This window comes from Ursus americanus, chromosome 2 (assembly GCF_024610735.1).
Source record: "Ursus americanus isolate L20-20 chromosome 2, mUrsAme1.1.p, whole genome shotgun sequence".
Classification (NCBI taxonomy): Eukaryota; Metazoa; Chordata; class Mammalia; order Carnivora; family Ursidae; genus Ursus; species Ursus americanus.
The window spans coordinates 24,995,371-25,023,333 of NC_142128.1; the positions used below are offsets into that span (position 1 = coordinate 24,995,371).

Genomic DNA, 27,963 nt, shown 5'->3' on the forward strand with positions numbered 1-27,963 from the left:
AATCCCAAGTAATCAACAACAACCAAAAACTCACAGAACCAAAGAGACCAATATATTCCTCATTCTGTTTAAGTGACTCTAAATTGGGCTTCTGTCACATGTAATTGGAAGCGTCATTTATTTATTCATTAACCCATCAAATATTTATTGAATGCCTAAAATTTGCCAGTTACTGTTCTAGAAAGTAGTGATGCATCAGCAAACAAAACCAAGTTCTTACTCTTAAGGGTGGTGGTAAGAGATATAAAAAGTTAAAACAGATTAAAGAGAAAAATTGAGGGGTGCTATTTTAGAAAATGTAGAAAGAAAGACCTCTTTGATAGGCTGCCTCATAAAATGGGGATTTAGCCAAGGGGGTATCTAAGGTAAGTGCATTCCAGGCACCGGAAAAAATCCCAAGGCTGGAACATGCATGGTATGTTCAAGAAAAACCAAGGGTACTAATGTGGCTGCAGCAGAGTAAGGGAAGGAGGAGCAGGTGGTGGGTCAGAGAGGACCCTGTGCCAGATCACGCAGTTCCTTGTGGTCCATGTAAGGACTTGAGATTTTACCTGGAGTGAACTAGAAAGCATTGAAGGGTTTGAGCAAAGGAGCAACCTGAGTGCATTTATGTTTAGTCCTGACCAGTTCAACAGATAAACAAAGCAACTGGTTCTCTGAGACCTAGAGCAACCCAAACCTACCATTTAACTTCTTTCTTTTCCATTTCAAAACCCTTCTACGTTCTCTTCCATCCTTTTTTCTTTCTTCCTCTATCCCTTCACAGGACCAAACCCTCCTGCAGCTCCATGGGCACTTTCCTACTTTCCTTCCTGTGAATAAATCACTTTCCCAGCAACCCCCCCCCCCCCCAGCAAAAGGTTGCAATGTATTTAAATCATTAACTATGATTGGAGGGTGGCAGGAGATTGTGTAAACTTTCAGCGTGAACTTAGCCCAGCATTCCTGCTCCTCCCTCAGAACGTCTCCACCAATCCAGGAAAGGCCCTCTGGCTATGTCTTGCTTCTTCCAATTGTCAGACTACTACTTCTCCCTCTTTTGGCTACTACCAGGACTAAGCAGAAGTGAGAGTTCAAGTTTCAGGGCTGCTCTTCTAGGACACCGGTCTACCATCACCTCCAGCTGTGTCGGAATCTGTCACTTCAGTGAGTACTTCCTTATCTGTCTTCTCTGAGAGGTTTGCTGGTTTGGCACGCAGGCTTTTGAGCAAAGATAACAAACGAGCAACCAAAACCAACAGATCAATAATGCTCTCATGGAAGTTTTAGGCAGCCCAAGTGTTTCTATCAGAACTTCTCAGCTGTTGTGTAATCCTATCTAGTTAGTGGCCAGGAGTATGTACACACAAAAAGCTACAAACATAGCAGCTAATTTTTTCATTTTAAGTCTTTTGGTACCATGTAATTTTTTAAAAACTATGTGCATGTGGTAACTTGGTAAAATGTCCTGGGAAAAAAATTGAATTCGGTCCAAGGAGCAGCTGAGTTTTGCACTGTATTGTCTACTTCGCTCTCCACCTTGCTCAGTGGCAGATTGGAATCCATCTTCTGCATCATCTGGGAAGTATGCATATATGTCTAGGGAAATTTCGGGGAATATATACATGAAAATCCAAGGAAATAATCCTGGGGTAGCCCCTCTCTCCATGAAATGGTCAAGAGAAGCTCCAAAAATCCTGTATAGAAGTTTAGGGTAGGATCTTGTTAGGGCTGGGGGGAATAGTAGGGTCTTCACCTTGCTTTGAGGCTATATATACTGAGCCAATGTTATTACTTGGATTATTTGGTGGGAGAGATGTTTATGGCAATGTAAGGAGGCTAAAACTTCCTGTGCACTGCTGTTTATATGCGTGTAGAGCTTGCATTTCAGATGAGACCTTAAATACTTTCAAGCCCCACTGACCAGCAGTGGTACTTTCTTTCTTAGAAGAGTTTTCTGTGGCTCGGTACAAACATCTGGACTCATATCTCAGCTCTTTCACCTACAAAGAATATTGGAAACCTGGGAAATAGATGTTGTGAAGTGCTAAGATTACTGAAAAAAAAAGTTTTGTTGAGGAGAAGGCAATCTTATTTTCTCTAATCAGGAGGATGCTGATATCTTCTTTTCGGTAGAACAGAATGGTTAGGCTCATTTTAAGCTCCAACTGACTGGTCAATTTTCTTTTCAATGTATATTTGAAGGATTCTAAATGTGGTAAAGGAAATAGTTTCAAAATTTCATCTTAACTGCACAATAATGGAAACAATTCAAATAACATCAATAGGGGACTGGCTTAAGAAATTATGGTGTAGTTGTTCTTTGGAATGCTGTGCGGCTCTTAAAAAAAAAAAAACATAAAATAAAAACAAAACCAAAACAAAATGATAAAGATCCTCATGTATTGACATGGAAGGACCTTCAAAAATATGTTGTAAAAAATTTTTTTTAATGGGAAGAATAGTGTGTATTCTAGGCTACCTGTTGTGTCAAAGTGGTGGAGAAATAAGAATTTATAGTCATTGGCTTAAATACATGGAAAGAAATCCTGAAAAGATCCATAGAAGTAATCATAGTTCGTGGAGGGAGTAGGTTGGGATAAAACTGGGCTGCTGTGAGATGGGGGTGGGAGGGGGCAGATGTTTTTTAGAGAGGGTGGAGGGGCAGATGGAGAGGGAGAGAGAGAACCTTAAGCAGGCTCCGTGCCCAGTGTGGAGCCCGATGTGGGGCTGGACCTCACAACCCTGAGATCATGACTTGAGCCAAAATCAAGAGTCAGGTGCTTAACAGACTGAGCCACCCAGGCAGGGGGCAATTTTTCACTGTAATTTTTATGTTTTTGGAACCATTTGAAGACACTCTCTAAAAAATTAAAAAGAAAGAGAAAAGTTACAACACTAAAAACATGTTTTAAGTACTACTTAACTTCTTCCTTCAGTTGAAGGAAACCTGATGCTAATTCCGTAATAAGGGAGATAACTGCCAAATGGGTGGGCTATAACTTGCTGGCAAACAGCAGAGAAGGGTGGTTCCCTCTCTACTCAACCCCACTGCCAAACAAGACAACAGTGAAGGCAGTGCTTTACTAATCCTGAACCCTTAAAAAAATCTTATCTGGGAAAACCTTCAGCTCAATTTTCCTGTATTTTAATGTTTCATATCGTCCAGTTCTGAGCTGTTATCAGTATAGATCAACACTGTCCACAAGAATGTTTTGCAATGATAGAAATGTTTTGTGTCTGCAGTTGCCTATATGCGGTAGCTACTAGTCACGCATGGCTGTTGAGCACCTGAAATGCAGCTAGTGTGACTAAGAACTTACTTTTAAATAGTATTTAAATTAATTTAAATTTAAATAGCCGTTTAGGAACAGTGCAGGTAGTCATATAAATCTGGTTAAGCAACAGAGGCACTTCTCAGGTCTACTATAACCCTGAGCTGTTGAAAGAAACCATATACAAAGTTCTCCCTTCTGAAAACATCATTTATTCATTCAACAAATAAGCACATACTGTGGGCCAAACACTATGTTATTTCCCAGGGATAGTACCATGAACATAACAGACAAAACACCCACCCAAGTAAAACCTACACTCTAGCACCAAAGATCAGCAAAGTATAGCCCATGAGTTAAATCCAGCCCTCTATCTGTTTTTATACAGGCTGCAAACCAAGAATGGTTTTTATTTTACATTTTCAAATATTTCAAAAAGCCAAAAGAGGAATACTAATTCATGACATATGAAAATTACACATGGGGCACCTGGGTGGCACAGTCAGTTGAACGTCCAACTCTTGGTTTCGGCTCAGGTCATGATCTCAGGGTCAAGAGATAGAGCATGTGTGAGGCTCCACCCACAGTGGGGAGTATGCTTGAGATTCTCCCTCTCCCTCTCCTTTTGGCCCTCCCCCTGTGCGCTCTCTCTCTCTCTCTCAAATAAATCTTAAAAAAAAAAAATTACATGAAGTTCAAGTTTCAGTATCCATAAATAGGTTTTGTTTGGAACACAGCCATGCCCATTTAGTCATGTATTATCTGTCAATGGCTGCTCTCTCAACCAGAGTTGAGGTAAGCAGTTGCCACAGAGACTATACGGCCCACAAAGCCATATTTACTATCTGGACCTTTACAGAAAAATTTTGCCAACGACACCATCATAAGCACTTTGCATGCATTATCTCATTTAATCTTCAGGACAATTCTCTGATAGACGTTTTATTAGTCATTACATTGGTAAAATGGGAAACGAGGGTCTGAGAATGTGCATTTCTAACCAGCTTCCAGATGATGGTGATCTGCTGGCTCACAGATCCCCATCTCTGGATCAGTGATTCTCAACTTTCATTGACATTAGCATCCTCTGAGGAAATTTTTAAAAATATGATGCCCTGGCCTCCCACCCTCAGAGATTCTGATTTAATTGGTCTAAGCCCCGGGCATTGGTTTAAAAAAAAAAAAAAAAAGCTTTCCTGGTAATTCAAAGGTACAGCCAGGGTTAAGAATCACTGCTCTACTGAATCGAGAACATTGAAATGGGAATCCAAAGATATGAGTTCTAGTTCTAACTCTGACATGACCTATTGAAGCGAGCTGCTTCCCTCTCTGGGGCCCTATTTTCTTTGCAGGTGAAAAATAAGGAGCTCAAACCAGATGATCTCAGAGGGCTCACGCTCAGTGACTTGTCAGGTCCTCACATAAAGAGGTGGGCAGGTCAGAAGTACCGGGGTCTCCCAGTGTATTGGGTGCAGCAACACGATGCCCAAACACCAGGCCCATTTAGGATAAAACTCATGGGTGACATCCATTATTTGGCAACGCATCAATATCAATATAGAAACTCTTCCACACAGCCATGCTGCCTTACATACTACACAGAGTTGCAGTTAAAAATGATTTAATGATAGGGTGCCTGGGTGGCTCAGTCGGTTAAGTGTCCCACTCTTGATTTCGACTTAGGTCATGATCTTAGGGTTGTGAGATCGAGCCCTGCATTAGGCTCCATGTGTGGAGACTGCTTAAGATTCTCTCTCTCCCTTTCCCTCTGCCCCTTCCCCTCCCTCTATAAAAAAAAAATGATTTAATGATTGTGAGAGTAGTATTTCATTGTAGGAAATTTGGAAAATTACAGAAAGTATGAAGAAGAGAACTCTATAATCTTTAGAACCATGTTTTTAACAACCTTGTTTATGAGACCTCAGCCAAGTAAATGACATCATGATCAAATGATTTCCCACAGAAGCAGGGAGGGCTTTGTGGCCTGGAGGATCCTCCCCCACAAAAGTCCCAAAGGTTAAAGCCCTATTTTGACATCTCTGGTAAATGCAGCTCCAAGTCTGGACTCGAAGGTTGTGTGGGCTCCTATTGGGAGCATGGGAACCACAGCCTATAAACTAAATGATTTTTGACAGTTCTTTCATGCCTAATTGGTACTCAGTTACTCTATTAATTCACTGTGGATTACCCACTGTGGAAATTTCTCCTTAACATGTCTGTATGACTTTTGAAATGCAGGTGAAAGAGATTAGATATCTTTGCTTTCACTGAGAGTAACTGGGTGACCCAGATCTTTACTTCTTTAGAAATGCATAGGGGAAACAACAGCATGTAGTACATAGTCAGGAAAATGGGCTGGGACCAGACAGTTCTAGGTTCAAATCCAACCAATGCCTTTGTTGTGGACTGAATGTTTGTGTCTCCCTCCAAATTTATATGTTGAAACCCTAATCCCCAAAATGTCATGGTATTTGGAGGTGGGGTCTTTGGGAGGTAATTAGGTTTAGATGAGGTCATAGTGTGAGGCCCCAATGATGAGATTAGTATTCTAATAGAAGGGGAAGAGAAACCAGGACTCCCACATGAGGACATAGAGTAGTCATCTGCAAGTCAGGAACAGAGCCCATATCGGGGAACTGAATTGGCTAGCACTTGGTCTTGGACTTCCCAGCCTCCGGAACAGTGAGAAATAAATGTCTGTTGTTGAAGCCATCCTGTCTATAGTATTTTGTTATGGTGGCTGGAGTTCACTAAGACAGTCTCTTATTAGTCATTTTCTCCTTCTGTAAACAGAGATGATAATATCCACTTCACAGAGTTACTCTGAAGATTTAGTGATAATTTGTATGTAAGTAAAGCACTGAATACAGTGTTCAAAACATATTGAGTGCTCAGAGAATGGCACTTGTATGATGATTATAAAGAATAATAATAATAATAATAATAATAATAATAATAATAATAAAACTTAGCTACTTTGGGGTCAGGCTACCTTTAGGACAGAGACAAATGTATGTCCTTTTGCTTGTCTTTTAGATGGATTGGTTTCTGTGGAAATCCTGAGTGCTAACACATCCAGCAAGACTGATGCTAGCTCTTGTCACCATGGAGACATTACTTCGTGCCAGGTGTTTTTGGCGCCTAGCAAGCCCTGGTTCTATGACAGTACTACATAAAGATTATAGAACAGTGCCCCCTCAGAACTTTTCCAACTACGAATCCATGAAACAGGAATTCAAACTGGAGATTCCAGAGTATTTTAACTTTGCTAAAGATGTCCTGGACCAATGGACCAATATGGAAAAGGTATGGAGCAAGGGCCAGTCCAACTGCAGTTTCTCAGATGGAAGTGATTTTTGCCCCCAGGGCAAATGTCTGCAAACAATTTTGGCCGGGGATGCTGCTATGTATCCTCTAATACACAGGACAGTCCCCCATAGCAAAGAATTATCTGGCTCAACATGTTAATGGTTCCATAGTTGAGAAAGCCTGGGTTATAAAAATGTATGATTATAGGTTAACTTCTTTAAAAACCCAAAAAGTAGTAGTATGAAAGTCAGAAATGGTCAAAAATGGTAGGGAATGAGGCATAGACATAGCATTGAGAGAATATAAAGGGATGCAAGAATTCTAACTCTTTGGAAAAACAATGAGGCTAAATGAGAAATGACATGGCTCCCAACAGCTAAAAAATAAAGACCCCGGAGTTATTTTCAAATATCCCATGCGTGTCCTAACTAATGACCTGTGAATTTTCTTCTGAAAAAATATTCCACTGAATTCCACTTAAAATAGAATTAAGCTGCATAATGACCTTTAAATCATCTGGTCTGTCTTTCCTCAGGCTGGAAAGAGACTTTCCAATCCAGCCTTCTGGTGGATAAATGGAAATGGAGAAGAAGTGAGATGGAGTTTTGAGGAACTGGGATCTTTGTCTAGGAAATTTGCCAATATACTTACAGAAGCCTGTTCCCTGCAAAGAGGAGATCGAGTAATTGTGATTCTGCCCAAGATCCCAGAGTGGTGGCTTGCAAATGTAGCCTGTCTGAGAACAGGTTAGTAGTATTTGCAATCTGATTACATTTAAAGTAGGCTGGATGGGAGATCTTCCAAAACATCTAAGTAATCATGAGACATTTATTTGGGTAAATTATTTGAGGAACTGCACACAATATAGTATTATTCTCAGGAACCTTAGAAATGTGTTGGAAACATGCCATATCTTTTGACCTAAACTATGAGTTGCGTTTTTCATAATGAAATAGGTTTATTAACCAAATGCCAATCAACAATTGAATACCCTCATACCTACCACTTTTCTCTTCCTATAGACCCATGGTCATCTGAAACTCAGTGCAGCCACAAACTCAAAGTTCTTATTTCACACCTTTATTTCTCTCGTGGTCAATTGCCATTCATCTGATGCCCAAAGCAAGCAGCTGCTACTCCTCCTTCCAAATCAGTTCCTCCATCCTGTAAATTTGACTTCCTACATGTCCCCAGAGTCCCTCTTCTTCTCCAATCCCATTGCCATTGCCTTACTTCACGTTTACCATCTCCTGAATGGATTTGCCCAAAAGTCTCCCTAATTCTGATCTTGTGTGGGCCCACAACTTATTCCAATCCAATTCATCCTCAATATCTAGTTTTATTTCTAGAATGCACATTTTATCCTGTCAATATGCTGCTTGACATTATTTAATAACTCTCCATTGCCTACCAGGTAAAATCTGAGCTTCTTTAGGTGTATCATGGAAGGTCTGAGCTATCCTCCCTTCCTTGTTTTCATACTCTCTGCTCCAGCTATATCAAATGGTTTCCTATAAGGTTCACGATCTTTCTCATTTCCTGGATTCTGTGCACACTGTTTTCTGTGCTTGGAAAGCATTTCCCTCACATGTAACCACCTGGACAACCTCTATTAGATTTTTAGGTCTCAACTCTAATGTCACTTCTCAGGCAACCCCACCCTGACATCCCAATTCAGGTGCTTTCTTTTTTGACCTCCTCTAGAAAACATGTATGTATTTCTATGTTAACCTGTACTATATTATCTGAGTATATTATTTTTTTAAAATTTGGCATTCCCCTAGGACTTCGTATGTTTCTAAAAGCCAATGACTATGAGATAGCCATGTCTGTACCTCCAATTATTGGCATATCGTAAATGCTCAGTAAAATATTTGTTGAATTAATATCCCTACTGTTATAATCAATCATTATGTTGAATAAACATTCTTAATTCACCATAATTACTTGCATTTGAGAGTTACATGTTCTCATATCATATGTACCTATAAATTGTATACTGGAGTAGCAGAGCCCACTTTTAGAGTTTTATTTTAACAAAACGATAGCTTTCATGAATGCTGCTTAAGCTCACTTTCTTAGTAAAGGGGCAACATGTTGGACTGCCAGGACCAGAAATCCATTCATATTAGTTCAATAAGGAAGGAGAATTATTGAACGTCTACTGAAGAATCTACAGGGGAAAAAAAAGTGCAGACAGAGCAACTGGCTTCCTTCTCTATTTCTTTTGCTCTGAAGCCATAGGGCCTCTTGTCTCTGTCTCTCTTAAGCATCTGTTCCTTTGACTTTCTGCTGACACATGATTTCTTTGCTCCCCTTCATTTTGACTGACACATGGCTTGGTTTGCTACACAGATACCTTGGGCCCTAATTTTGTATGTCCCAATCCACTGAGTCTCTTAAATTAAATACTTGAGGCAGAATCTGACTGGCACGGCTTGGGTTAGGCTAGTCAGAAGTGGTCAGAGGCAGGTTCATTTGATAAAAAACATGGTCACTGGGGCTGCAGAAAGGAAGGCAGATTCTCTTAGATGGGAGAAAGAAAGGGAGAGAGTAAATGGTAAATCTAATATACTAACAATGCTGAAAATAAGCATTATCTACCACCTAGAGGGATGGGTGGATGGGCTAGGCTTTCAAATCCTGTTGCCAAATTGAATTATGAAAGTTACTTCTTTTGTCCACCAAACAAACTCCTGGAAAAACTTTGTCTTTTCATGTAGATCTGTTAACAGGGAGAGAAGGGGCTACTAGTGCCAGTCTTTTGACCCTTCATGCAAATGTATATGTTGGTAATATCATTTTGTACACCCTGTATTATCAACATGGTAATGAGAGGCCTCCCCCAAGATTTCAAGTAACATTTTAGAATGGAAAAAATTGACAAGGCAAGAAACAACAAATGTTGGAGAGGATGTGGAGAAAGGGGATCCCTCCTACATTGTTGGTGGGAATGCAAGTTGGTACAGCCACTCTGGAAAACAGTGTGGAGGTCCCTTAAGAAGTTAAAAATTGAGCTATCCTATGACCCAGCCATTGCACTACTGGGTATTTACCCCAAAGATACAGACGTAGTGAAGAGAAGGGCCATATGCACCCCAATGTTCATAGCAACATTGTCCACAATAGCCAAATCATGGGAGGAACCGAGATGCCCTTCAACAGATGACTGGATTAAGAAGTTGTGGTCCATATATACAATGGAATATTACTCAGCTATCAGAAAGAACGAGTTCTAAACATTTGCTGCAACATGGACGGCACTGGAGGAGATAATGCTAAGTGAAATAAGTCAAGCAGAGAAAGACAATTATCTTATGATTTCTCTCATCTATGGAACATAAGAACTAGGAAGATCGGTAGGGGAAGAAAGGGATAAAGAAAGGGGGATAATCAGAAGGAGGAATGAAGCATGAGAGACTATGGACTCTGAGAAACAAACTGAGGCCTTCAGAGGGGAGGGGGGTGGGGGAATGGGATAGACTGGTGATGGGTATTAAGGAGGGCACGTATTGCATGGAGCACTGGGAGTTATACGCAAACAATGAATCATGGAACACTACATCAAAAGCTAATGATGTACTGTATGGTGACTAACATATCATAATAATAAAAAAAAGTAACATTTTGCTACTTGGCAAGAAACTATGTAATGCTTCCCTAAATGATTAATTTGGACAGGAAGTAATTTTAATAGGTAAGACTGATCACTATTAATAGGTTCTTTTATTTTTTATTTTTATTTTTTTTTAAAGATTTTATTTATTTTTTTGACAGAGAAAGAGACAGCCAGAGAGAGAGGGAACACAGGCAGGGGGAGTGGGAGAGGAAGAAGCAGGCTCCCAGCAGAGAAGCCTGATGTGGGGCTCGATCCCAGGACTCTGGGATCACGCCCTGAGCTGAAGGCAGACGGTTAATGACTGAGCCACCCAGGCGCCCCTATTAATAGGTTCTTTTAAAGATAGGGTATGAATAATATATTAGCAGAAATTAATTATCTAAGGGTGATGTGTTTAAATAAAGTGCTTCTACTAGGCATGAAATGCTGGCAGTGGGCTTGTTCTTAGAGAGTGCCTCTAAATTATAGAAAACTGTTAAGCCATGGTAGGCTAATTACTTATTCCCAGATGGAACATCGCTAAGGAATAACCATTGGAATTAAGGACTATAAACATTGCTGCATTGCCTGATTAGAAAAGAAAGATATTCTGAAAACTTTGTGTTTTGGTCCTGGTTGTCTGTTTCTTGAAGAACTCCACTGGAGGGGGTTATCCTTCCCCAGATGGAAAGACAAGCCAGTGTCCAGGGATGACCAGGTATGTGTTCTTCAATCTTCTTTTCCTGAATTGTGAAGTGCATACCTTCCACCCTCTCTTTAGGGTCTGGACTTAACAATGGTAGAGCCCTAATGATGTACTGTATGGTGACTAATGTAACATAATAAAATTAAAAAAAAAAAAAAAGAGTGGTAGAGCCCGAGATATAGATATGGACACATATAACTATAGAGATACATATTCTTGAAAGTCCATTAATCCTTTGAGAAAATAATAGCTAAAATTTATTCAGCCTCTTTACACATTTTAACTCATTTACTCCTCATTAATCTTATAGAATCCCCAATATACAGATGCAGAACCTGAGACTCATGGAGATAAAGTGGCTTGTCCAAGGCGAAGCTATAAGACTGTTTGGCTCCAGGACAGACTCTTAACCATTATACTACACTTACAGTATAATTTATGGCAGGGAGAAGTAGAAGCACAGAAAAGATGCATGACTCAATTGTTCCCTTTGGAAAGAAATCATACAACATTTATGTATGTTTTAAAAGGTGCTGGACTGAAGTAGTTAAGTGTGCAGCTCTGGCGTCAGGCTACAGGGTTCAATCACTGGACTGCCACTTTCCACTCCAGTGATCTTTGGCAAATTATTCATAGATTTTATGTTTTTTTTTTTTTTTTGGTAGGGATTAAATAAGTTAAAACATGCAAAACACTTAAGATAGCATCTAGCATTTAGCCAATAAATATTGGCTAATATTACTCTTCAATAAAAACTCTCTTCCAAAGAAATGAAAGGAAAAAAATACCTGTCTTCAAGCTGAATGTTATGAATGGTCTCCAGATAGAAGAAAATTATCCAGCATTTAACATGCTTTCATATTTGGTCAAAAGGGCCACAGATATTGAGATGCCTTGAAAGGCAAAAGCAGAATAATGAAAGGAAGGCAAATAGACAACTAGAATAGTAAACTCATTCTGGGACATTGAGAGTACACCTGAGCTCTCTATTCTACTGTAACTAATATGATAAAGAAAATCCTTCCTTCTAGACATCGTTTCTTTTCTGCTCCTTTAGGGACAGTTTTAATTCCAGGAACCACTCAGCTGACCCAGAAAGACATTCTCTACAGACTACAATCTTCGAAAGCAAAGTGCATTATCACCAACGAAGTTTTAGCCCCAGCAGTAGATGCTGTTGCGCCTAAATGTGACAATCTGCGCTCCAAGCTAATTGTGTCTCAGAACCCCAAAGATGGGTGCGGGAACCTCAAGGAGATGATGAAGTGAGTAGTCATAACTGTTGTAAACAGCTTTCCCAAAAGAAAGGCAACATTGAAAAGATATTCAACCCAGAAGTGATCAGAAAAATGAAAATTAAAACAAGGCAAAGGGAACAACTGGTGATTATTACTGCACTAATCACCTGCAAAGCTCTGAGGCAGGAAGGAGTTTGGAGTGGTTTTTGTATGTTAGGATTTTTTTTTTTTTTTTTAAGATTTTATTTATTTATTCGACAGAGACAGAGACAGCCAGCGAGAGAGGGAACACAAGCAGGGGGAGTGGGAGAGGAAGAAGCAGGCTCATAGCAGAGGAGCCTGACGTGGGGCTCGATCCCATAACGCCGGGATCACGCCCTGAGCCGAAGGCAGAAGCTTAACCGCTGTGCCACCCAGGCGCCCCTGTATGTTAGGATCTTGAAGGAAGTAGGCCCTGAGATAGATATTAGTTGTGTAAGAAGTTTATTAAGGATTTGTCCTGGGGTCAACACCCGTGAAAAAAGGGGAAGGATGTGGCATTGGGCAAAAGAAGAAATTCATCTGCCATGCACTCCCAGAAAAACCTTCAGCTAATCCACTAGGACCTCTGGGGCTTGGATAGTCTTTCAAAGCTGTTCTCAGATAAAGCAAAAGGTCCTGGCCTTTATATATCCTTACTGATCCATAACTGAGTGTGGGCTTTCCCTAGAAGGAGGGGTGACCTTGAGCGAGGCAGCTCTCTTCAGCCAAAGCAATCTCCAAATAGGGCTCCCAGCACCTGTGGGGAGTAAGTCCTTTGTTCCGGCAGCAGGATCTAAGAGGGGCATTCACAGCACCAACCACAGAACTGTTATCATCTCCCAGAGAAACTGATCATAATCAATTCTTATGTGTAGGCTACATCATTTCCTTGCAGATAGCAACACTTCAGGTTATAAATAAGAAGAACACTTAATGTTAATGGATGCAATTATAAAACTAAGTTACACTGATGTTCAGCCCCTGCTATGGAATGCTTCCAGGGGTCACTTAGCACTCTTGCCAGGTATTGGTTCTACCTTAGCTTTAGGTTGGCAGCCAGTTTCCTCTCTAGAATGAGCTTCCCACCTTTACTCAAGGATTTGGGAGCATATCTGCAACTATAGACTTATTCCTACCTCCTCCAAAAGAGCTAACATTTATTGAGCTCTTACCGAAAGCCAAGTACGTTCTAATTAAAAATGTTATAATTGCAACTTGGGTAACATTTATATGGCATTCGTTATGTGCCAAAAACTGTCCCAAGCATTTCACACATATTAACTCATTTACATGTCACAATAACCTAAGAAGCGGGTACTACAGTAATACAGATGAATAAGGTCAAATGCTAGGATCTGGCAGAGCTGGGTTTCAAACCCAGGGAGTCTGGCACCTGAGCTCACGCTCCTAACTGCTATGTTTACTGCCTCTGATGGTGAGAGATTGGTATGATAACCTCGCCTTAGGCTTCTATCTACAATAGAAGTGATAGGTACCCAGCTATAGGTACTATTTTTAAGGAAGAAAATTATGGAATCATACACTAAACACTTAGTCTAGCTTTATTAGACTTTTAAAACAGCTTTTCTATAATTCTTGTGGCCTGGATGTTTTGAATTCTAATGTTTCATTCTCAGCCCAATACTCCCAGATAAAATCTCTATGCTTCTTAGGCACTGTGTGTGCGGAATTCACTGCCTCTCAAGTGCCCTAATGTATGACCTATTAGCAGCCCAGTTATCCTTTGGAACTACAGCTGATTCTTAAACAATGTGGGAATTACCAACCTGCCTTATACCATTATCCATGACTTCTATTCACATATTTACTCTCTTAAAAAAAAAAAATCACTTGAAAACATCCACAGTAACAGGGAAGGAGGAGTTCTCACATAGCCTTGATTCTAAGATCACAGACTCCTCATTCTGCTGACGGAATGATAAACCACTGGAGTTTTTAAAAATGCTTCAGCTCTTCTTCATCATACAATAAAAAGCTATGAAACCAACTATTATAAATGGGCTTTGATGATAAAATTTAGTGTAATTCCAGAAAGCACCTATGAAGATGGAGAAAGAGATGACTTTTACCTTGGAATTCAACCCAAGTCCCTGGGGCCTGAGCCATGAGGTGAAGATGTCCGAGTAGATGGTTTCTTGAATTCTCTTCTGGGGTAACAGTTTATGACGCCACATGCAATGGGCAGAATCATTGTAGTTCTTCCTTTGTAGACACGCCAGTGACAACCACACCTGTGTGAAGACAAAACATGATGAGATGATGGCCATTTACTTTACCAGTGGAACAAGCGGATCTCCTAAAATGACGGGACACACGCATAGCAGTTTTGGTTTAGGATTATCTGTAAATGGAAGGTAACTTCGCAGAACTCCAGCTTGACATGTCAAAACTACAAAGGGGATGATTCGTTTATTGGTCTTATAAATGTGTTTTCCTTGTACATATCATGACTATTCTTTGTTTTCCCAGGTACTGGCTGGATTTGACTCCTTCAGATGTGATGTGGAATACCTCAGACACAGGCTGGGCGAAGTCTGCATGGAGTAGCGTCTTTTCTCCATGGATCCAGGGAGCATGTGTATTTGCACATTATTTGCCACGTTTTGAGCCAACTTCCATCCTGCAAGTAAGGCAGATCACAAGAGGTCACCATTTAGGAATGCTTTAGCAGCATCCCTGATAGGACTGATGAACAAAGTAACCTGCAGAAATCAGAGTAGCCAAAGTGATTTAAGATATTTCACATCTGGAAAGTCAATTATCCTGAAAAGACATACAGAAGAAAGGTGTGAATGCATTTATGTTAGAATAAACAACGTTTAAGTTGTGCTGTGCCTACCATAAGCATTTAGGGACTTATTACAGTTGTAGGAAGACTAAGAGTTTACTTCTAAATTGCAGACCCTTTCCAAGTTTCCCATCACAGTCTTCTGTTCAGCACCAACTGCATACCGAATGCTTATACAGAATGATATGACCAGGTAAGAAAGGTTGGTAAAGAGGCACTTAGTGGGGGTAGGGGAAAGGAAGGGGAAGCCATAAAATAAAGGATCTTTCTGCCTAAAAACATAGTTCCACATTAGTAGGTATGGAATTTAACAATCTCTTGTCCCCCTTCTCCTTCTTGCTTTCATTCTTTAAGTCATAATTGTTACGTCCAGGGCAGGCTTCCCCAAGCAAGGAGAGGAAAGAGAAGGTTCAGCCATAGGTATACCCTTGAGCCCAGTGGTTATGGATAAAAAGGTGTTTAATCTTTTGGATGATGAATGTTACCTGAATTGAGGAACTACAGAAATGACCCCCTATTTGGAATCCTATCCCAGCAAATAGGAAAAAGGATATAAGTCTTTTGCTCTATTACTGATTCCATTTGAAAGAGTGCATTGGTAAATATTTTTAAATTGCTAAAACTGAAATTTTTTTGAATAGGAAATACTTCATATGACATAAAATTCAATAGGCATATAAGAATATAGAGTGAAAGGTCTTCCTCCAAGCCTTATTCTCAGTCTCTGTTCTCCTTTTCCATGAAATCTGTGCAAACACAAGCCAATATGCCAGTATTCTCACCCTTTTAAAAACATTAATGGAAACATAACATGTTCACGGTTCTGCACCTTCCTTTTTTTGCCTAACAATACATCCTGGAACTGTGTGCTATCCAATTCTATCCAATAGGGTAACCACTTGCCACATGTAATTACTTAAATTTAATTTTAATTAATTAAAAATTCAGTTCCAAAGTTGCACTAGCCATGTTTCAAGCACTCAATAGCCACACAGGGCTAGAAGATACTGCAGTGGATAGTGCAGATAATAGAACACTTTGTGGCAAAAATTTCTATTGGACAGCACTGTCTAGGAGCTCCCTTATTCTTTTTTTTTTTTTTTTTTTTTTACAGCTCTATAGTATACCATTGCATAAAATTCCACAGTCAATTTAACCATATAATTGATAAATTTTTAATCACTGATTTAAAATGTTATCATGCAGCACCTTCCCTGAGGATGACATGGCTTTTTTTTTTTTTTTTTTGCAACAGATCACACACTCCCAAAAAATAAAAGTGGAAAAAAATGGATGTCTTGGGGGTCATTTTATGATGTTAGAATTGTTTGTTGATTTTGTATTGGAGAGGGGAGAAAGGAGGGAACTAAAACACACTCTATGTTGAATTTCATTAGAAATAACTCTGATTTTCATTCCTCCCCATTTTTTCTCCTAAATTTAACTTATCTGCTTTCTGAGAAGCTATAAGTTCAAAAGCTTAAAGCACTGTGTGAGTGCTGGCGAACCAATCAATCCTGAAGTGACTGAACAATGGAGAAAAAGGACGGGTCTGGATATCTATGAAGGATATGGACAGACTGAAACGGTATAGGACCTCATTGAAAAGACAGGGCTGGACTTGACTTAGCTGGATAAATAAAAACTGATAAATAAATGTAAATAACTGATAAATAAATTTTAAAATAAGTATTTATTATATCCTTATGATTATGTGAGGGATAGGGAAGTAGATGAGTGGTTAGAAGAATAGTCAGGAAAAAAAAAGTTGGGAGAGAAGCTAGTTGCAAAAAAGCTCTGTAACAGACAGTTATTTCACCATTCATTGAGAAAAGCCACTATAGAGCTGATCAGAGTGAGAGCATTAAAATATATTTTAAGTGAAAGAATCTATAGTGAAAGATTTCTCCTTACGTAAGAGGGAACTCTCTTAGTCAGGGCTGCCTCAAAAATGGAAAATGCTGAGTTACTTGAAATATTATAAGTTCACTAGATAACTCCTTGGCAAGAATACTCTAAAAAGGGTTATTTAAAGAGCTTGTAGAAATAAGAATAAGAAGAAATTCTAGAGGAAGTGAATAAACTACTAACAAAACTGGTTATTATGTAAGGAAAAGGAGGCATACAATAAAGCAGATAAGGGAAAGGCTGAAAGAAATTTTTCATAGTTTGCCTTTTTATAGTGCTTCTATTTATAAACCACGAGAATGTAGTACCTGGTTAAAATTAAAATTGACAGATGTATTAAATAGGAACAGCATAACAAGTATCATGCTAATATGGGTACAAATGTTTTCATAAATATGGATATTTTAGTAATTATCAATTTATTAAGTGTTATCACTTTACTATATGTATTTATTTAGTGTCTCTCTCTACATTTCACGAGAGCAGAAAATTTGTTTTATTTCGAGCCTCGGTCATCATCATAATGATGATCATCAATAAATATTTGTTTAATGAATGCATGGTAGATGAACAGAATTTTAAGCTACCTGTAACGTTACTTTCTCCTTCTGAACTAGGTGCTAATCTGTGGAAATTTTAAGGGAATGAAGATTAAGCCTGGCTCAATGGGAAAGCCGTCTCCTGCTTTTGATGTTAAGGTTTGCACATCTCCTTCTAGGAGAATATTTAACAACCCAATCTGTTTACCATTTACCCCACTGTGCCCTCCCCTACACTCCTACTTTTGGTGATGACTTCATGCTACTTCTATGATATTTTAATTTCCATGTAATGGAAATGGATTAGGGACATTAGTTTAATGGTCTCCATTTTTTTATTTTTTGCAAAGTAGTTTCTTGTGCCAAGCAGTTCTAGGCATTTTATAAATATCAATCTATTTGATTGCCAGAAAGAACCTGTGAGAGACATACCAATATAAGAACCATTTTACAATGGCTAAAGGGAAGTAGGAGACACAGGCTTCCAGTTATAGAATGAGTAAGTTGCAAAGATAAAAGATACAGCATAGGGATATAGTCAATGGTACTGTAATAGTATTGCATGGTGACAGAGGGTAGCTACACTTGTGGTGAGCATAATACACAAACTTGTTGAATCACTATGTCGTACACCTGAAACTAATATAACATTGTATGTCAACTGTACTTCAATAAAAAATTAAAGAACCATTTTATAGATGAGGCACAGAGAGGGAAAGAATTCACCAGAGGTCACACAGCTAGGAGCTACTAGTGCTGGGATTCAATCCCAAGCAATCTGGTTCCAATATCTGTACTCTTAACCACAACACCACATTGCCCTCTCTGATAAGGGAGGTCAAGACCTTCTAAGGGGTTCAAGTAGGCCAAAGGAAGGTACAGTTTACAGTAGCTGAAGTATTTTTTTCCTTCCCCAGCCCTTCCTGGCCATTTCCTGGCTCTCTGTAACCATGGCTGTTATTACCACCTGATCCCTAGGGAGCATCCTATTATCCCATCTGCACACTTAGTACAGGGTTAGAATTGTTCTCAGATCAGCAGACCCAAAGCTAGGTATAGCCAAAGGAACTTACACTAATACATAAGAGAAAACCACAGCATAGCAACAAAAACACAAAATGGATGAATTTACAGAATGGAGCGCTCAAAATCAAACCTAAATGAAGGGTAATTATAGATGAAATCAATGTTCCCAAGGTTTTCTGATCATAAGGATTACATGGACACTTGTTAAAAAATACTAATTTTCAGGCCCCTTCTAGGTGGGACCCTGAAATCTGTGTTTTAAACAAGCATCCCAGTTCTTATGATCAGGTAAGTTTGAGAAAGTTAGAGTAAGTTTGAAATGGATTGCTGATATCAGTGTATAGAATAAGCCAGATCTGAGTTCTTTCCCTCACTTTAACTTTGCTGAGAACCTTGTCTAAAGATGGGCTGGCCTGGTGGTTCAGGTCTGGCTCTGAGCTTCATGAGCTGAGTGTCTTTGGCTGAGTGTCTTTGGGGAAGTTATTAAAGTCTCAGTTTCCTGATTTGTAAAATAGGGAATAGGGTGACCAACTTGTCTCAGTTTGCCGGGGACTTACTTGGTTTTAGCATGGAAAGTCATACATCCCAGGGACATTCTCCTGCCTCAGTCCTGGGCAAACTGATGGTTGGTTGCCCTAATAATAATGGAACTGATACCATAGGTTTCTTGTGAGGATTAAATAAGATAATATCTCTAAAGAGCATAACAAAGTGCTCAGCACATAATAAAGGTCTAAAAGACAGGTGTCATTATTATCATTCATTTCTCCCTTGCATTCCCTTCCTTTGAAAAGCTTTTCTAAGAAGAGATGGTAGGGGAGCCCTGGTTACATTCTGTAAAGAGGCTTAACAATAGTTCATTGGTTTATAGGCTGCCTTAGGTTGGAGAAAGAAAAATTAGTAATTAAGCATTATCATGTCTGCATTATAAGTAATCAAGCTGGCATTTCACAAAGCTGTGTTCCTTTCTTCCCTCTTAATGACAATTCCCAATATGCATTGCTGTGAAGGTCTCACAGGTGCAGCTGTACTCAGAGCGATCCAACAGCAGTATCTCACCACCACCCCACTAATTCAAGCCCAGTGGTTTTCTGGGGCAATTATATTTGAATGCAGAAAGGGTGTGGCCAAGAGGAGAACTGCTCTGTCATGCATTCCCAGTTAGCATTACTACCTTCATTTTTCCCCAATCTTAAATTATAATAAAATACACATAAAATGTACCATCCTGACCATGTTTACGTGCATAGTTCGGTGGTATTAAATACATTCATAATATTGTGCAACTATTACCATGATTTATCTCCATAACTCTTTTCATCTTATAAAACTGAGACTCTGTATTTATTAAATAATAACTTCCCATTCCCCAATGCCCCTAACCCTGGCAACCACCATTCTACTTTCTACCTCTGCAACTACTATTTATAAGTACCTCATATTAAGTGGAATCAGTGTGTGTTTGTCTTTTTGTGACTGGCTAATCACACCTTAGCATAATGTCCTCAAGTTTCATCCATGCAGCATGTGTCAGAATTTCCTTTCTTTTTTAAGGCCGAATAATATCCCATTGTATGGCTATAACAAATTTTGCTTTTCCATTCATTTGTCGATGGGTGCTTGGGTTCTTTCCACATTTTAGCTATTGTGAATAGTGCTGTGATCAACATGGGTACACAAATATCTCCTCAAGACCATGCTTCTAATTCTTTTGGGTATATGCTCAGAAGTTGAAATGCTGGGGCGCCTGGGTGGCACAGCGGTTAAGCGTCTGCCTTCGGCTCAGGGCGTGATTCCGGCGTTATGGGATCGAGCCCCACATCAGGCTCCTCCGCTATGAGCCTGCTTCTTCCTCTCCCACTCCCCCTGCTTGTGTTCCCTCTCTCGCTGGCTGTCTGTCAAATAAATAAATAAAATCTTTAAAAAAAAAAGAAGTAGAAATGCTGGCTCATATGGTAATACTATTTTTAATTTTTTGAGGAATTGCCATACTGTTTTCCACAAAGTGGCTGTACCATTTTACATCCCACAACAGTGCACAGTGCCCAATTTCTCCACATCCTCACCAACACTTATTTTCTGTGTTTCTGATAGCAGCTATCCTAATGGGGGTGAAGTGGTATCTTCTTTTGGTTTTGATGTGCATTTCCCTAAGGTAGCTACTTTCATTTTTATCTTTTCCCCCAAGGGCTCTTATTACTGCTCTTGTTTATGTAGCTAAGAGCATCTGCAATGACAGCATGGCATCTGGGGATGTGCTCCAACCAGCTGGATATCAGATTCTTGCAACTTCAAAGCCCAAAGCCCATAATTTTCATGTTTAAAGATTTTTAAGGCCACTTGAACAATAAAGAATGAGAATCTCTCCAGAAATAGAACATTTTGCCTCTTCCCATCTATTAAAGAGTAGTCTAAGTATCTGGAACTCTGAAAACATCTCCTTTCCATCAGTAATTTCTTGATTCTGGAGCCAAATGTTCTTTAGATGACTGGGCGGGAATTTATATTTTTTTATTTACAAGAACTTTAAAGTAAGATTTTGCATTTAGAATTCCTCAGCCTTTCAAGTTTCCCTTTGGGGACACAGCCCATTTCCATTTGGAAAGTGCCAAATAAGTATTACACCCTATTTTCCGCACAAGCCACATCTCAGGTTTGAAGGCTCTTGGTGGATGTATATAAAGGCAAAGTAGAGAGTTCATATGTAAAGACAGCTAAAAGTTATTTAAGGCAAAATCTGGTACAGGAGTTAAGTAACCAATCTGAAAAATGTTAATCTGGGTTTTTAAAAATTGGATTGAACTCCCTGGAAAGATTCTATAGAGAAGTTTAGTGATAAAAAGGGCAGGATCTGGAGTGTGATTGCTTGAGATTTGAATTCCAGCTCAGTCATATACTGTGTTGCTTAAAGTCTGCACCTTGGTTTCCTCATACGTAAAATGAGTGTAGTGATAGTGCTAACCAGATAGGGCTGTTGTAAGGACTAAAGAAAACAATACATGTGAAGTACTTAGAGCTGTAGCATTTATTACTTGGAATGCAGTCAGGGCCTATGAAATGCTAGCTGCTGGAAGGTACTTCACTGTTAGGTACTTCGGGGAACCAGGAAGACTGGGGAAAAGGTAAGAAAGCAAGGCTTCTGGCATACTCACCAGTGTCTCAACCAGAGAACATTCCCCTTTCTCTGCTTACTTATATTGGGCTCCTGAAGTAAGGTTTTATTTGTTCTACAGTTAAACAAAGTTTGAAAACCACTAATGAAATATTTACTTGAGAGTAAAAGATAACCAAGACATATTGCAAATTGTAAAAGAAGGTTGTAAAACAGTATATTATAAAGTGATCCTATTTTTTCCTATGTCTATATTGTCTCAAAAGATATCACCAAAAATGCGATTATTGCTAGATAGACTTAAAGACAATTTTTATTCTTCACATTTTGCTAACTTGCATTTTATAATATATTTTACACTAAGAATTTAAATAAACACATTTTCTTGGGAATTTAAAGTATACTTAATTTTTTTTGAAGTCTGCATTCTTAAATGGCAAAATTCAAAACAAAACAAAGTAAAATTTTAACATGTACCTTTACATAAAAATCTCCTTAAATAAATTGTTCTATTTTATCCTAGATTTTAGATGTAAATGGCAATGTTCTACCTCCTGGACAAGAAGGAGATATTGGCATTCAAGTTCTACCTAACCGACCGTTTGGCCTTTTTGCTCATTATATAGTAAGAGACTTATTAAATAACCTCTTATTTCCTATTTATTTCTCAAAAGTGCTTGGTAACTATCCCTATTTGCCACAAAACACACCTAGGATAGGTGCTTGGACTTTTCTTGAGAGATTCATTGTCCTGAATAGTAATGCCTCAGAGAGGAAACTGCAGAAACACCTAAATGCTTGTTCTCCCTGGGCTAGATCATTGCTCCAGGCTCATGAAGGTAAGAGAAGTGAGCCCTAGAAAGACAGCCCTTTTTGTATACACTGATCCTCTACATGATAAAACAGCACCTAATCATTTTCCTGAAATCTGATTAGTGGTCTTCCTTCTTGAGTGAAAGGTATAGAAAATGTGCAGTGAGATTAAGAAATGTTTTTCACTAGAGGCCTTCCAAATTCCCTACTGTTTGCAAACCCATTTTCACCTCTAATGGAAGTATACAAATTGTAACAAAGTTTACATTGATATAATCAAAGGTCCAGGTTCTACTCGTCAGTGAATTTTTTAAGTTTTTATTTTATTTTTTTTAAGATTTTATTTATTTGGCAGAGATAGAAAGAGTACAAGCAGGGGGAGTGGCAGGCAGAGGCAGAGGGAGAAACATGCTCCCTCCTGAGCAAGGCACCCCATGCAGGACTCAATCCCAGGACCCTAGGATCAGGACCTAAGCCAAAGGCAGACACGTAACTGACTGAGCCACCCAGGTGTCCCAACTTGTCACTGAATTTTACATAATGTAACAATACTTCCTTTTTCCTCCTGCCAAAGTTACAGAACCAGTTCTCTGTTTTTGTGTAAAACAACAAAATACAAAAACAAAGTTTATTCTTTGGTTTATTAGGTGCTGGTGCTTTCATTTAACTCTTGAGTATTCACCTCTCTCTTTCCCTACCTGTATTAAACACCTAAAAGACTTAATTAGCCCACACTCTGGATCTCTGAACTCCTGCAGTGTTTAGTGATCCATCAAAGAAAATTCTCAGGGGGTGCCTGGTGGCTTAGTTGGTTAAGCATCCAACTCTTGGTTTCCTCTTAAGTTGTGATCTCAGGATCCTGAGATTGAGCCCCGTATTGGGCTTTGCACTCCACATGGGGTCTGCTTGAGATTCTTTCCCTCTCCCTCCCTCTGCCCCTTCCCCACTCCCATTCTCCCTCAAATAAATTTTAAACATCTTTAAAAAAGAAAAGAAGGGCACCTGGGTGGCTCAGTCAGTTAAGCATCTGCCTTCAGCTCAGCTCGTGATCCCAGGGTCCTGGGATGGAGCCCCATGTCGGGCTCTCTGCTCAGTGGGGAGTCTCCTTCTCCCTCTCTGTCTGCCCCCCCCCACCATTTGTGTTCTCCCCCTTGCTCTCTCTCAAAATGAATAAATAAAATCTTTAAAAAAGAAAAGAAAATTCTCACGATGGCAGCATGCCTAGTCTTTGTAACTGTAGTTTACCTTTCTTTGCTTGGGCTAGCTCAATGCTGGAATTTCATCCTTATTTCATTTGCTGGCTCCTCTTCATTCCAAGGTTTCTCAGAAAAACCACTTTTTTTCCCCCTTGAACATCTAAAAATCCAACCAAACAGAAGAATCACATTCACAGTAATACAAACAAAATGCTATTTGTTTCACAGGATAATCCTACAAAAACAGCTTCAACCCTACGAGGCAATTTCTACATCACTGGGGACAGGGGCTATATGGATGAAGATGGCTATTTCTGGTTTGTTGCAAGATCAGATGATATCATATTATCTTCTGGGTAATTTTTCATCTGCGTATATGTCTACATTAATTGATCGTCGTGTTCTGGAGTGGACCTGCTGCTCACTTTTATAAATTCCTGTCATATGTTTTATTTCCCAGTTACAGAATTGGACCATTTGAGGTAGAAAGTGCCCTGATTGAGCATCCTGCAGTTGTAGAGGCAGCAGTTGTCAGCAGCCCAGACCCCATCAGGGGAGAGGTAAAAAAAAAAAAAAAAAAAAAGATTCATTTCCATTTTATAATTTGTTGGCAGTCTAACGCATACTTTTCAACAATTCATCGAAACAGAATTACCCAAATGATTCACTCACTAACTGCAAGCCAGAGTCATTAGTAACTATGCTAGTCAGAAAGAACTGCTAAAAATAAGACTGAAAATACGTATAAGGAATTTGAATCCTTTCCATAGAGGGATGGTGTGAATGCCAACAACCCAGGCTCACAACAGGATAGGATGCCAGATGTCAGCTAGATAGGATTAAGTTATTACCCAAGTCTGGAAACCAACATGGTCTCTACTGTAGCTGAGGAGGATAGGCTGGCATCAGATATCAGGGGTGGAAGGAAGGTCAGAGATAGGAACTGAGGTGACCAGAAGTAGGCTGGGTACGTAGACAAGTGGAAGATTCAGGAAATAAGCTGTGAATAAGACAGTCCTTAAAAGCTCATTCCTTTTTTTTTTTTTTTTTTTTTTTTAAAGTAAGCTCTATCTATGCCCAATGAGGGGCTTGAACTCATGACCCCGAGATCAAGAGTCACATGCACCCTTGAAAGTTCATTCTTATTGGGGCTGATCAGAGGGTAGTTTGAGTTTAAAGTTTCCACGCTACTCTTTGGGTCCCCTTTGCCAAGCAGGGCCTCCAATATTCCAGATAGATGAGAGAGAGAATTGATTCTGTGATTACTGAAGTTTATCCTTTCACTCTGAACTCCACCGGTAGTATCACAATGTTCTTTGGAATTTGAAGACCATAAGTCACTATTGGACTTACGCAATGATGGAAATGTTCTATATCCACACCACTCGATACAATACACACGGCTATAAGGCACTTGAGATGTGGTTGGTGTGACGGAGAAAATGTTTATTTCATTTTAATTAAATTTAAATAGTTACATGTGGCTAGTGGCTACCATATTAAGTGGCACAACTGTAGACTTATAAAAATGCAGAGTTTTGCAGAGAATTTTACAGAAACTTTGAAGCCGATTTAAGGATTTTAGTTAAAAGAAAAATCTTGTACTTCTAATACTACTACTACTAATACATAATATTTCTGATGACTTATTCTGATGTTCCGGGTATTATAAGCCCTACACAGGGCCTGTATAGGCCCTATTTAATCCTTACAACCTCTCTTTTTGGAGAAGGAAACAGGCACAGAGAGGTATCCTAACATTCCCAAGATTACACAACGAAGTGTGATTTGAACCCAGGCCATCTGACTCTAGAGTTCATGCCCTTAATCATGTTAGCGTGCTCCATATTAATTTATGACCTTCTGTAATGGTGTATAAACATTTTTATAGGGGCACCGGGGTGGCTCAGACAGTTGAGCATCTAACTCTTGATTTCAGGTCAGGGTCATGAGATCAAGTTCTGAGTTGGGCTCTGCACTCAGTGTGGGGTCTGCTTCAGATTCTCTCCCTCTGCCCTTCCCCCGACTCTTGCGCGCACATGCACTTGCGGTCTCTCTCTAAAATAAATAAATCAGGGGCGCCTGGGTAGCGCAGTCGTTAAAGCGTCTGCCTTCGGCTCAGGGCGTGATCCTGGCGTGCCGGGATCGAGTCCCACATCAGGCTCCTCTGCTATGAGCCTGCTTCTTCCTCTCCCACTCCCCCTGCTTGTGTTCCCTCTCTCGCTGGCTGTCTCTCTCTGTCAAATAAATAAATAAAATCTTAAAAAAATTAAAAAAAAAATAAAAATAAAAAAAATAAAATAAATAAATCATAAAAAAAAACTTTTATAAAGATACAGTAGACCTTATCCAAGGTGTAGAAGTCATCAATATGCAAACCAGTAAGTATAAACATTAGTTCTTAAAATAATCTGCCTCTGAATGATTCACTTATAGCAAGGTTACATTTTTTTAATTCATAAAAATGTTGATAAAGCAGAAGAGCCAGTATAAACACAAAAACATTTTATGAAATATTAAAAAATGGCTTTGATAAAATTATAGAAAGATAGTCCAAAAACTGGGCAGGGCAGGATTTCCCAAAACATTTCAAGGAATGAAAACAGGATTTGTGAGCATAAAGTAATGAAGTCCTCCCTGTCTCCCTGTCTCCTGCCAATTAGAGAGCAAGGACCACCACCATTTTCTACTCTTGCTCCTCAGGTTCAGGTAAATTGGTCAGAATAATAGCAAAGGGGCTGTTGGAATCTTCACAGCCTTATATCAACATAAGTATCTCTGAAATGAGGAGTGCACAGCATCAATGAACTGTTCCTTTCAATAAGAATATAGCAAACTCAGTGTGAATACTCTTTACAAGGGCCACACTGAGAGGTGGGGACCAAGAAACTAGGCTAGATCAGGCTAAGATGTTACCCAAGAGGCTGTGCTTAGTGCATTGTTGAATTTCTAAAAGGAATTTTTTTTTTCTAAAAGGAAATTTTCTTGAAGGAGATGAAAGATGAGGCAAGAAGTCAAGAGCAAAGACAGCTCAGAAACAGAAGGTCAGAAAGCAGAGTTCAAGATGTAGTTAGATGAGAAAGTTCTAGTTCACCAAGATCATTAACAAAGCAGGGTTCCCAGAAACCCTCTTGTATTACAGAACAGGAGTTATGGGACTCAACTGGCTGACTTAAGAGCACAGAGCTGGGATCAAACCCTATGAAGCCTTCTGGCCCACCCCAGCAGGCACTTAGATTCCCAGTTAGAGAAAGTAAAGAAACACACTAAAACATAAAAATATACAACTCATCTTCCTGGTGTTTCAAATATTTTTTTCAGGTGGTAAAGGCTTTTATAGTTCTGACCCCTGATTACAAGTCACATGATCAAGAACAACTAAAAAAGGAGATTCAAGAGCATGTAAAAAAAACTACAGCACCTTACAAATATCCCAGGAAGGTAGGTATTCTAATTATGATGACAATTTGCTTAGTGTTCTGACAAATTTCAGCTGTTTTTTTTTTTAATTTTAATGAACACTCTCCTCAAACATGCTACACAAAATATTCCAAACTGAACTAATGACATGGATAAGAAGCAGAATCTTTGAGATTAAAATGGAACTCTTGACATAATTTGCTGGGTCATTTGGCTTCTGGACTTGTAGTAAATACTAAATATCAAGCAACATCTCCTCAACAATACCCCTCTCCCTTTTTGGTTGCTACCAAAACCCACCAGATGGGTGTCCTAATTCTTTCACCTAGAGATAATAAAACTGCTATATAACTGACTTTGTCTCAAGATGAAAACTTCTGGGCTAATTTTTTCCCTTGATACCAACAGGTGGAATTTGTTCAAGAGCTGCCAAAGACTATCAGTGGGAAGATAAAAAGAAATGAACTGAGGAAGAAAGAATGGGAAACAATTTAAATCCATTCTATTATTTATCACAGTATCTATAAAACTAAGACTCTGTCCAAACCACAAGAGTATAGGGAGGTGATTAAAACTGTGATAATATACTTACAAATTGTTGATTTAAAATATCTTGTGGTTGGGGCACCTGGCTGGCTCAGTCAGTAGAGCATGCACCTCTTGATCTCAGAGTTCTAAGTTTGAGCCCCATGTTGGATGTAAAGATTACTTAAAAAAATAAAATCTTTTAAAAAAGTAAAATAAAATATCTCATGGTTATAACATCAGAGGCTGAATTGTGAAATAAAATATTTAGTAAATTCCTCTGCATTAGTGTCAATATTCTTATGATTTTGGTAATATAAAAAGAATGCCATCAATTGCTGAGAAATTTTTAAACATAAAGTATCTGAACCAAATTTCTGACTTGTTGGTTTTCAAATTCTAGTTGAATAATTCTTCTGATATGTTGATATACAAATTAGAACGAATCTTCAAGTTTTGAAATAAAACTAAACAACTTATTATTAAAGT

General features: G+C 39.1%; 1 protein-coding gene across 4 annotated transcripts; it reads left to right on the forward strand.

Annotated features, from left to right (window-relative positions):
• The first annotated feature begins 966 nt into the window (after positions 1 to 966).
• Positions 967 to 27,752, forward strand: LOC123793860 (acyl-coenzyme A synthetase ACSM3, mitochondrial). Of its 4 annotated transcripts, XM_045799880.2 has the most exons (15): positions 969 to 1,146; positions 6,291 to 6,560; positions 7,099 to 7,309; positions 11,925 to 12,132; positions 14,358 to 14,501; positions 14,617 to 14,773; positions 15,049 to 15,128; positions 16,400 to 16,523; positions 17,461 to 17,541; positions 18,634 to 18,696; positions 22,044 to 22,145; positions 23,758 to 23,885; positions 23,990 to 24,089; positions 26,851 to 26,970; positions 27,358 to 27,752. In XM_045799880.2, the coding sequence occupies exons 2-15, from the start codon at positions 6,342 to 6,344 to the stop codon at positions 27,442 to 27,444; spliced, it is 1,824 nt and encodes a 607-aa protein (XP_045655836.1). In that variant the 5' UTR covers positions 969 to 1,146; positions 6,291 to 6,341; the 3' UTR covers positions 27,445 to 27,752. The 4 variants fall into 4 exon arrangements, with proteins under 4 accessions (XP_045655839.1, XP_045655836.1, XP_045655838.1 ...); XM_045799881.2 differs by lacking the exon at positions 18,634 to 18,696 and having other exon boundaries at positions 970 to 1,146; XM_045799883.2 differs by lacking the exons at positions 15,049 to 15,128; positions 16,400 to 16,523 and having other exon boundaries at positions 967 to 1,146.
• The last annotated feature ends 211 nt before the right edge of the window (positions 27,753 to 27,963 follow it).